The sequence below is a fragment of the Berghia stephanieae genome, chromosome 13 (genome assembly GCF_034508935.2).
Source record: "Berghia stephanieae isolate SIO BIC M18660-M18661 chromosome 13, UCSD_Bste_1.3, whole genome shotgun sequence".
NCBI lineage: Eukaryota > Metazoa > Mollusca > Gastropoda > Nudibranchia > Aeolidiidae > Berghia > Berghia stephanieae.
In genome coordinates, this window is record NC_088372.1 from 13,450,023 (window position 1) to 13,462,522 (window position 12,500).

Here is a 12,500-nt window from a genome sequence, read left to right on the forward strand (position 1 = left end):
TAGTAGTAGTAGTAGTAGTAGTAGTAGTAGGATCATTATTATCATCATCATCATCATCATCATATTATTATTATTATTATTATTATTATTATTATTATTATTATTATTATTTATTATTATTATTATTATTATTTATTATTATTATTATTATTATATATTATTATTACTAGTAAAAAGCCGCAATTTCGTGGGGAAAGAACTATGTTCATTCGATACTGTACTCACCATCATTTAATGAGGGCAGATTGGTAAACAACGTTGTCTGTGTAATTTGGTATATCTTCGGTTGATTGTTCTGTGTGGCCCAACATGAAGTGTAAGCCACTATAGCCTCTGACCCGTGACACAGCAACATACAGTTGTCTGTGTGTGAATACCGGTTTTGGTAAGAAAATCCCCACCTTGTTTAATGTCTGCCCCCTGCCTGAGACTTGTTAATTGTCATTGCATATGACAATTTTACCGGAAACTGTCTTCAATTTTGCATAAATGGTAAGCCTGAATCAGTTGTTGCCGTCAGATTGATTCTAGGGATAAACACTATGTCGCCAGCTCTACTACCTGTAATTATCTTGGCTTCTAATACTTTTGAACCTAATTTAGTTATTAACAAACGAGTGCCATTTAGGAGGCCTGATTTAGGATTTATATTTCTAAGCAGCATGACTGACGTGTTGGCTTTCAAATGTAATGCCTGACAAAATATCAACGGTGAAAATACAAATTTAAAGAATACTGGGGATGTAGGAGCTTTCGGAATGTCTCCCCTTTACTTAACTTATGGAAAAACAAACATCCTCGCACCTTTACTAAGACTTATGACTAACCTTAATAGAAAAAGAAATATCCTCCGATTTCGAGCTAACCCTAATAGAAAAAAATGATGACAAATTGAATAAATAAGCGCCTGACAAAATATCAACGGTGAAGATACAAATTTAAAGAATACTCGGGATGTAGGAGCTTTCGGAATGTCTCCTCTTTACTTAACTGATGGAAAAACAAACATCCTAGCATCTTTACTAAGACTTATGACTAACCGTAATAGAAAAAAAATATCTTCCGATCTCGAGCTAACCCTAATAGAAAAAATGATGACAAATTGAATAAAACAACTCTCGGACTGCTTTGCAACACCTTTCAATACTTAACAAATCAAAATGGCGGTCGAAAATCAAAACAATGGTCAAATTAGGAAATTTTAAACTTTCACAAATCTATCAAGGTTTGTTCTAGAGTTTTTAAAATACTTCTATAGCTGGATACCTCTGTATAGAGCTTTTAGACTTGGTGTAGTCTCCTTCGCTCCTCCTCATCTATTAATGATTGAACCAATTTTTATAATTGAATTTGTTTCCTAGGATGTTGCTTATCTCCAACTCTGCTTTGAATTTATTTAAATTTTCTGCTGATACTGTGGTTTCTTGCAGTTTATTCCAGTTATTTACAATTCTAGATGAAAAAAGTTCCTTCTTTCATTTGTTTTAAAACGTTCTTTTTCCAGTTTCTTGCTGTTTCCTCGTGTCTGAATGTTCTTGTTTGGTTTAAGAAATCCTGCCTCTACCCTGTCTATTCCCTTTACTATTTTATATGTTTGGATCATATCTCCTCTTCTTCTACTGTAATCTAAGGTCGGGAGATTTAATTCTTTCAATCTCTCTTTCAGGTGTGTGATAATTGACACTGTAGTAGCTTTCGGAATGTCTCCCCTTTACTTAACTTATGGAAAAACAAACATCCTAGCATCTTTACTAAGACTTATGACTAACCATAATAGAAAAAAAATATCCTCCGATCTCGAGCAAACCCTAATAGAAAAAATGATGACAACCCGATGATGACATTCCGAAAGCAATTTAAAGAATACTGGGGATGTAGGAGCTTTCGGAATGTCTCCCCTTTACTTAACTTATGGAAAAACAATTATATAATGACAAATTGAATAAACAAATGCCCTACAAAATATCAATGGTGAAAATACAAATTTAAAGAATACTGGGGATGTAGGAGCTTTCGGAATGTCTCCCCTTTACTTAACTTATGGAAAAACAATTATATAATGACAAATTGAATAAACAAATGCCCTACAAAATATCAATGGTGAAAATACAAATTTAAAGAATACTGGGGATGTAGGAGCTTTCGGAATGTCTCCCCTTTACTTAACTTATGGAAAAACAAACATCCTAGCACCTTTACTAAGACTTATGACTAACCCTAATAGAAAAAAAAATCCTTCGATCTCTAGCTAACCCTAATAGTAAAAAAAAGAATCAAAATGGCGACTGAAATACCTTCATGTGATCAAGTGAATAATACCACTATGAATGCCACGATTTGCTGAAAAATGCCAACACACACATGTATACACCACACACAACACACACACACAAACATACACGCAATTAGAACATACTACTACATAACAACACTGATCACCGCTAAATCAACAACACACCGGAAGTAATAATAATACTTGATGTCATAAATAGATGACTCGAATTGACAACTTTTTAAAGTGTCAAAATTAGTTGATTTTGAGAGTCTAGTGTAGTCGGTACATATTTTATGATATCTGTTTGACTCAACGAACTTTCAAACTGACTTTAAATTATAAAAGGAAATCAAGTTATCTGTTTATCTATCTGTAAAAAATACATTTCTAATTTTCAAATCTTTCAGTAGAGTTGTGCGCCGTATCAATTTTTTTGTTGACTCAAATAAGCACAATGTTCTCCACAATGCTATATTTTTAAAAGACAGGATTATCATAATATTATCATATTATTATTATTATTATTATTATTATTATTATTATTATTATTATTATTATTATTATTATTATTATTATTTATTATGATGATGATGATGATGATGATGATGATGATGATGATGATTATTATGATGATGATGATGATGATGATGATGATGATGATGATGATGATGATGATGATGATGATGATGATGATGATTATTATTATTATTATTATTATTATTCAATTAATATTTTTAAGGTGCCATTGAAAAAGAACTTACCAACATAATATTAGACGTTGATGAATAATGTAACATGACAATTGATATTGTTGAATTTTGTATATCAAGTATTTGAAACTCTCGAATGTATAAAGTTGGACATGCCAAATGAATGTAAATAGAGATAATGATGCTACGAATATTGACTATGACACATATTTATGTTTTGTACCTACTAGATATTTAATAGTCAATATTATCAATTGTATCGATGCATGAAAGTAACACAGAGCATGTAAAGGTTTTTAGAACCGATTAGCTCTTAAGCGATACGATGCCATACGATTATCATTATTATTATTATTATTATTATTATTATTATTATTATTATTATTATTATTATTATTATTATTATTATTATTATTATTATTATTATTAATTATTATTATTTATTATATATGTCAGTGCGATATGTTACGAAAGCTTGCTGTTTCTTCCTAAATTCCTAAAGCTCTCAACCTTTTTGTCTCTCTCCATCAGGAGTTCAATGGGTGGAATCAAAATGAACCCAACAACGACCTGAGGCAAGGATTAGACTGCGCTGAGATTAAAAGTAGTGGATGGAATGATGAGGCCTGCTATAATAGAAAACCCTTTCTTTGTGAACAAAATAGTAGGTAGTGTTATCTGATAATCATCACTAGCTTCATCACAAACATCGCTGGACCACAATGTAGTAAACAATTACTATTCTGTATCAGATGCTAGACGACGATAAGTCTGAGTATGTGTGTGTGTGTGTGTGTGTGTGTGTGTGTGTGTGTGTGTGTGTGTGCGTGCCTCTGGGTGGGAAAGGGATATGCAAAATTTAACATCTAATCGCTAGCCGTCAAGGATTACATATTCATTTCCTGAGCATTCAATTAGGCATTTAGAAAAAAACAAAAACAAACGACAAATAATCTAATTGTTGGAATCAGCTTGAAAAATGGAGTCCCGTCCCGTCTTTGTCTCTTAAAAATCGGCCTAGAAATAACTTTTTTTTTCGTAATAGATTTCATTTTGAATATAGCTTTCTCAAAGTTTATAATTTGATGATAATGTCCTTATTTTCTGGTCAATGTTCTTGATTTATATATCATTTCTCATTTCTCAATGAGACGAACGCGCTGATGTACCTCGTTTGATTCAAGAGCTTTAAACACATATTTCGTTTTTTTTAAATTGTGAGATTGTACTAAGATATTCGTGAGCGTTGAGATAGTGACGTAACTATACATACAAGACGTCGTTCTCCACGCCACAGTAGGGCTTCCATTCATCGCTTTCCGTCAACCGTGGTCTTTGAAGTTACACAACATATACCGCCTGTGGTGCATGTATATAAATCAAGGGCTGAGCTGACACTGTTGACAAGCGAGCTATCAAAAAAGCAATCGTTGATTGGTCAAAAATCTCAGGATCTCATATAAGGACATAAGTTTTGGAAAGCGATATGTCAGTGGACATAACTTTTATGATGAAATTAGAGCTCCATAAATTGTTATATCACGGCAGGCTCCATCCTCTCTTTCTATTCTGGCGTAGATGTAGAGAACAATAGCATTTCGGATATCATAATGACAAGTGGGCAGAGCTAAAGCTTCAAAACAATCCCAATCGTCGTCTAATCTCTAATCTTTCCCGTTCGCGCAAAGTCTCTTGTATCAATATATTAGTATGCCTTTTAGATCTTTCAGCTGCTTTTGACACCATTTGATATGACATTTTATTAAGAAGACTAGAAAAATTGTTCGACGGAAAAGGATTGCCTTAAATGGTTTACATCGTATTTACAGGATCAATGGCAGACTGTCGTGGTAACTGGTGTTCAGTCAGAGCAAGTCTTACTAAACTTTAGAGCGCCACAAGGCTATTCTCTTGGCCCTGTCCTTTTTACTGTATATATGCAGCCCCTTTCTAGTGTGATATACAGATTCAATCTGTCATCATTTATACTGATAATATGCAATTTTATGATTCAGTTCCTCTTAGTAATCTAAAATTCTTAATACAACATATTTTGAGCTGTTTTAATGATATTAAATCTTGGATGTCCCAAAACAAGTGGAAATTAAATGATAATAAAACTGAGATCTTTGTGCGGTTATGTGCTCTAGTGGTATGACACTCACTTTCGGATCGGAAGGTCCTGGGTTCGAGCCTCCCGCTCGGCGCATAGATGAGTCCTTGGAAAAGGCTCTTTACTCACATTCTCTCACCGTACTCAGGTGTAAAATGAGTACCTGGTCGTTAACAGCGTTGTTTTTGTCCGAAAAATTGTAATATCGCCTAAAAGGCGTCATGTCCCGTCCTATATGTTAAATGTTGCTGTTGACCAGGGACCCCTTGTAAAGTGCTTTGAGCACATTTAGTGGGTATTGCGCTATATAAAGCTCAATTTTTTTTTAAAAAAGCTGTGGAAGGCCAAGTATCCTTAAACAGGCATAAAAATCAGCTATTACTCTCGGAAACAATACAACAGAATTTTCAAATAAAGCAAAAAAACCTTGGTGTCATCATTGATACATATCTTTCCATGACAAGCCACGTGAATAACACAATGCAATTTATGTACAAAGAAATGAAAAAATTAAGCAAAATTCGTCTTTTAATACCAAAGCATATAGCAGGACTTTTAATTAATTCCCTTGTTTTGTCCAAATTGGAATATTGTAATTTTCCTATGGGCGAATTTAGCTAAAGACAAAATGAGTAAACTTTAGATTGCTAAAAATAACGCAGAAAGACTCAATAACCAAAAATACCCGTCAGCAACTTGCCTTCTCCGTGAGTTACATTGGCTTCCTGTGCAGAAAAGAGTTCCCTTTAAGATGTGTATTGTTATATACTAATCATTGGGCACTAACAGTCCCTTTTATATTAAAGACTTTCTAAACATCTATGTCCCCAATAGAAACGTTAGATCAAGCAATGACTAATCAATCCTTGGAAGAAAACTTATATTTCCTTTGACAAGAGTTATGCTGTTCAGAAAATATTAACCTTCATACCAGAGGCGTGGCATGCTTACAGTATAAGGTGGTGCCAGAATCAGAAGAAGAAAATGACTTACATATGCTATGTTTGTAAATATAAAAGAAAGAACAAATTATAAAGAAAAGACTTACTCAAATAAGTAAGAGGTGATATGTACCATTTCTCAGTTTTATTATTATTATTTTTTTTAATCTGTGGAATCCATTTTTAAAAGATGTATGCGGTGCCAGGCACCAAATCAACCAATATAGCCACGCCCCTGCTTCATTCTATTAAACTTCAAAATATGAAAGACACACTAATAATGATATGAACTGCTTACAAATAAAACCTAATTTGTTCAAAGTTTTGATATGTGGTCGTTCACTGACCAATGGATTGACACTGCTACTGAAATTAAGGTGACCTCCGTCTTAGACGGATGCACGAAATATTGCTCAAGAAAAAAACCATATTGAATCTTTAAAATTTGATGGGACCACGAACTCTTTAAATGACCAAAATCATACTAAGTTTTCGTCGAGACTAGAAACACAATTAGGAAAAATTGAAAAATTAAAATTGAGCTTTTATATAGCGCAATATTGACTAAACGTATCAATAGGTAAGTATTTCAGTTGGATATATGTGTGTCTTCGGTTCAATGTTATCGGTCCCGAAACCATATATATATATCAATTTTGAGTAAAAATAAAACCATTGAAATGTTCACTCACTAGTTTTAATAAAATGTAAGATGACTGACGTAATTTTCAAAGGTGTAAGCAATATGTTAATTGAATGACCCGGGACTCATACTATAAGATAATAGTTCAAATGCATCCTTGTTAATAATAGCTTGACAAGCATAGCAACATGAGATCACGCAGGAGTCATCAATTAAAAGCGATGGTTCTTTTTAGGAAACCCACAGAAACCTGCCGAAACTCGCCGAAACCGACCCAGGTTATGGGACGTGGGCAGCAGGGGGAGTGAACCAGGGACTCAGGAAAGTGTACAGTATGTGGGGAGTGAACCTGGGACTATGGGAGGAGGATATCAGGGAAAAATGGACCTGGAACTATAGGAGATGGATACCAATGGGAATAGAAGCCGGACTATGGGAGGTGGGTACCAGAGGGGAATGAACCTGAGACTATAGGAGGTGAGCACAAATTGAGAATGAACCTAGGACTACGAGAGGTAGATACCAGTGGAGAGTGAAGCCTGGAATATGAGAGGTGGACACCTTTGGGTATTTCAGAAAGGTATTTCATTTTTCCGAAACCGTCCGAATTTATGGCAAATGGACAATAATAGGAGGGAGTGAACCAGGGACTCAGTGAAGTGAACCCAGAAGGATACTTCTTTTTTTCGAAACCTCACGTATCCCAGGTTCATTCTCTACTGGCATCCACTTCCCATATCCCTGGTTCATTCCCCAATGGTGCCCATCTCCCATATTCCTAGCTTTGGTCCCCACAGGTGTCCACTTCCCATAGTCTCAGGTTCACTCCTCACTTGTTTTAACCTCAGCCACAGTTAACTCTCCACGGGTATCTTCTTCCTTAGCCTTGAGTTCACTCTCCATTGGTGTCCACCTCTCATAGTCCCGGGTCCAATCGCCATTTGTATCTCATCCTATAGTCCTGTGTACATTCCCCATTGGTACCCACTTCCCATAACCCCAGGTTCATGTCCCTCTAATATCGTCCTCCCATAGTCCCAGGTTCACTCCCCACTGGTGTCCACTTCTCTGAGTCCTTGGTTCACTCCTCATTGCTGTCGATTTCCCATTACTTTGGACGATTTTGGTAGGTTTCGGAAAAACTAAGTACTCTTCCGGGTTTACTCCCACTGGTGTCCACCGCCCATATTAAAGGCTTAGCTCTCCACTAGTATCATCCTCTCGTAGTCCTATGTTGATTCCCCTCTGGTTCATTATCCTCTGGTGCCCACCTAGCATAGTCCGGCCTCAATTCCCACTGGTATGCATCTCCCGTAGTCCCAGGTTCAGTTCCGATATCCTCTTCCCATAGTCCAGGTTCCCTTTCCACTGGTGTACATTTCCCTTTGTCCCTGGTTCACTCCCCCACTGCTGCCCGCTTTCGACGGGTTTCGTAAAAATCGAAACACCCATTAAAAGCTGATGGTGCTTTTTAATCAAATATTTTTCTTTCCTGCAGTTTCAGCCAAGGGCGATTGCCCCAATGGCTACGACCTTTCAAGCTTAAGAATGTGTTACGCGACCAGGTGGACTTTTAAGAATTGGAATGATGCAAGAAAACAGTGCCAAGATGATGGCGGAGATTTGGCTGTGATCCTGAGCTCTGAAACGAATACCTACATCAGAGGTAAGGTAAACATAGAAAATTTGAGAAATGAAAAAAAAAATAGAACGTTTGGGACATACATCACTGCCCAGCATAAAAAATAATGAATAGACAAGCTAGGACTTCTCAACTCAAACGTGAAGTCTGTCCTATTGTATGGATGTGAAACTTGGAACGCATCACAGGCATGTATAAGGAGGGTACAGATTTTCATAAACAGGTGCATGCATAAGCTACTCAGAATAAAATGGATGGATAGAATAAAAAATGAAGAAGTATGGAAAAGAACACAGCAGAAACCAGTGGGAGAGGAAATAGGAAGAAGACGATGGAGGTGGATTGGACACACGCTTAGAAAGAATAACTCCACTATAACAAAGAAAGTATTGGACTGGGACCCTCAGGGCAAAAGATCAAGGGGAAGGCCACGAGGAACATGGAGAAGAATTAAAGAAGCTGATATACAGAGAAGTGGTAAGACATGGAATGAGATAAAAAGTTTGTCTGTGGCCTATACCCTGACCCAGGGTGAAAAAGGCAATGAATAATAATAATAATAATAATAATAATAATAATAATAATAATAATAATAATAATAATAATAATAATAATAATAATAATAATAATAATAATAATAATAATAATATAATTTAAAAAAATAATAATAATGATAATAATAATAATGATAATAATAATAATACTAATAATAATAATAATAATAATAAATAATAATAATAATAATAATAATAATAGTAATAATAATAATAATAATAATAATAATAATAATAATAATAATAATAATAATAATAATATATAATATAATAATAATAATATATTATTATTATTATATAATAATAATAATAATAATAATAATAATAATAATAATAATAATAATATAATAATATATAATGAATAATGATATGAATATGATGATGATGATGAATGATATGATGATGATGATGATATAATATACTAATAATAATAATAATAACAATAATAATAAAATAATAATAATAATAATATAATAATAATAATAATAATAATAATAATAATAATAATAATAATAATAATAATATAATAATATAATAATAATAATAATAATGATGATGATGATGATGATGATGATGATAATCTCTTCTCTTCTTCAAGTACCAAGTCTGTGCCAGACATCGGTGATCATGGTACGCCATTCATATCTCTAATCTGATAACCTCAAAAAGCCAATATTACTCTTCTCTTTCTTTGTCACCCCACTGTTAAAACTATTCAAATATGTTTTTCTTTGTCTACCTTTATAATTTTGTTTTACCTTCTATCTTTCCTGTGAGACCAAGATGTTCAATACATTTATGTCGATTTAGATGCCCTAAATATTGCATTTGTCCTTTTTTGATTGTACAATTTAGTAGTAGTAGTAGTAGTAGTAGTAGTAGTAGTAGTAGTAGTAGTAGTAGTAGTAGTAGTAGTAGTAGTAGTAGTAGTAAGCCTCGCATTCCGAATGACGCTTGCTGAGAATTGTGTGATTCAGTCATGGTCGATATGTATAGCTGCTCTCTCCATCCATGTTGTTAATCGTTTCCATTTTCACGTTCCTGGGCCAGAGTTTTGAGGCTGTCAAGATCTTGTTTTGACTTTAGTATGGAGGGCACTGCAGTATTTCTTAGTTCTTCAGGAATTAATTCGGCCTCATCTGAATTCAGAAATTTCTGATATGTAGAGAGATCCTGGTTCAGGGTAGTTACTATTGATGTTGGTAGTCTCCCTACATATTTGTTGTCATGAAGGAACTATTCTGTCATTGCTGTTTGGGCTGTGATGTTATCTTCTCGACGTAAGATTGACCAAATAGCCTCCATCTCTGTTCTTTTATTATTGTACTCAGGCGTTGGACTCTGTTTTTTCCACAGAGATCTGTATTTGTAATTGTCTCTGACCAATAGATTCCGATATGCGACGTAACTGTTTGCGGTGGTGTGAATCGAGACTTCCTACGTTCTTTTTGTGAGGCCCCAGGTCCCACAGTTATATGTCAATATCAGACCAATCAGTGCCTCGTAAATCTGTATTCTTTTATTCTCACTGATTATGTTATATCTATTCCATAAATTTTGGAGTTGTTTGAATGCATTGGTGGCCAGCTGCTTTCGTTTTCTGATGTCTTCATTTTCGCTGATCAAATTGCCCAGTTTACGTACACTTTTCCATTCATTTAAATTTCTGTTGATGTTAGTATATTCTGTTTTGGATTGATTCACTTTCAGATTCCATTCTTCGAGGGTAATTGATATTATTGGCGTGTATATTTTCGCTTGATGTTCTGATTGAAATATTAGATCTGTATCATCTGCGTATATCAACTCACGAATGATCTTCTTTTTTGGTGGTAATTTTGGTCTTAGATCTTTCGTGGCTGATTCGAGGTATATCGTGATTAGAATTGGACTCAAACTGTCTCCTTGAGGGAATCCAATTAAGGTTGATATTGTTGTTAATTCTCTGCCGGATTCAAATTGTCATGTGTTATTTGATGATAATAACTTATGAGCTTCACGTGATCTTTGTCCAGGAATGAGTTAAGGATTGATAACAACTTGGTTCTACATATGGTGTCGAAAGCTGCATTCATATCGATTCCAAGTATGGTAAATTCTTCCTTATATTTCTCCATTCTGGCTTTCAGCCATCGATGGGCCCATACTATATCTGCAGTGCTTCTATCTCTTCTAAACCCGCTTTGTGATGGTGAAAGATATTCCTCTACCTTTTCTCTAATTCTGTTGAGTGTCTTTGTGCTTAAAACTTTTCTTAGCGTGGATAATAGAACGATTGGTCGCAAATTTTCTAAAGGGCCTTTCTTTTTATTTGGTTTCTTTAGCAGGATGAGTTTTCTACTTCCAACATTGAGTTTTGAGAACTTGTTTTGTCTTAAATATCTTATCATACATATCAGCTAGTATTTCGTCGTCAAGACATTTTAGTTCTGCTCTAACACCACCTAGACCTGGCGATCTGTTGTTATTGAACTTTTGTATGACTTCACTTATTTCTTGAGGCGTTATAGGCGTTTCAAGCTCTGAATTGGTAGACTCGAATGGTTCCACTTCTTGAATACCCTTGTATTTTTCAGTGTAATACACGCTCATAGTGTTTATTATTTATTTATCTTTACATAAAGTCTTATTACATTTATGTTTGATTATGAGTCTATTATGTGGTTTCTTGTCGGTTGAGTGTATTCACCGCTTTGAACATTTTTATACTGTCACTCGTACTATTTATTTGTCACAATCTCATCTATTTTCTTTTTGTGATTATCTATTGATTGAGATTTAATTGTATACATGATTTCATTTTTTTGTCTCTTCATTTTGTTCTTCGCATCCGTATTTGAGCAGCTGTTGATGTCAAGTCTCAGTTGTTTTTGCTGCTGTGATATGTCATGCAGTATTGGACATTAATCTTGTTTTTGTGTACTACTTCTCTCAGGCAGTGTTGTTTCCCTGCTCATCAGCACGCTTTGGACAAGGTGTTGTTGAATTTCAGCTGGGTTAGAGGCATCCTGCTTTGACGAAAGATTCGAAGCGAGTGTGTTTCTGAAATTTTCTTTGACTAGGTCATCTCTTAGACTGCGATTTTCTATTTTGCTTATGCCTCGGCTTAATTTCATTTTCTGTTGGCCTGAACTTTGAAAACTAAGAGTCTATGGTCTATGGATGTCTTCATTCCTGCAATTGTTCGTGAATCATTGAGAATGCGTTTGTAATGGTCCGGAATTATGATAAAAGTCTATCTGATTGTACGTATTGATAATCTTATCATCAGAATTTTTCCACGTTCCTTGCCACGTAGCAATATGTCGTGAAGGGTGTTTAAAGGCACTATTACATATGAATAATTTATTTTGGCGGCAAAAATCAATAAGAAACTGACCATTTTCATTACGCAATCCTTTGGAATAAGCATCAAGGCATGTTTCGTTGTTGTCTTTCCTTGTTCCTATTTTAGCATTGAAATCGCCCGTAATTATAATGTCATTTACATGGTCTCGGATTATGATTTCAATTTCGTTGTATAATCTATCTCTCACTGTTGAATCTTTAATTAATGTCCCCGAAGTAGGGCGGTGGGTGTTGATTATAAGTGCAGGCTTGTTGTTTAGAAAGCATGGAATGG

At 34.7% G+C, this 12,500-nt stretch overlaps 2 protein-coding genes across 2 annotated transcripts in view; both read left to right on the forward strand.

Moving 5' to 3' along the window:
• LOC144959205 (C-type lectin mannose-binding isoform-like) overlaps window positions 1-5,991 on the forward strand; it is a 23,934-nt gene extending 17,943 nt beyond the window's left edge. Inside the window, exons 4-5 of the mRNA XM_078891747.1 lie at window positions 3,517-3,589; window positions 5,933-5,991. Of these exons, the coding sequence (XP_078747873.1) occupies window positions 3,517-3,589; window positions 5,933-5,991 (132 nt within the window). The remainder of the gene's footprint in view (window positions 1-3,516; window positions 3,590-5,932) is intronic.
• Window positions 5,992-8,187: 2,196 nt separating this feature from the next.
• LOC144958505 (perlucin-like protein) overlaps window positions 8,188-12,500 on the forward strand; it is an 8,323-nt gene continuing 4,010 nt past the window's right edge. The window contains exon 1 of the mRNA XM_078890524.1: window positions 8,188-8,348. Within this exon, the coding sequence (XP_078746650.1) occupies window positions 8,231-8,348 (118 nt within the window). The 5' untranslated portion in view covers window positions 8,188-8,230. The remainder of the gene's footprint in view (window positions 8,349-12,500) is intronic.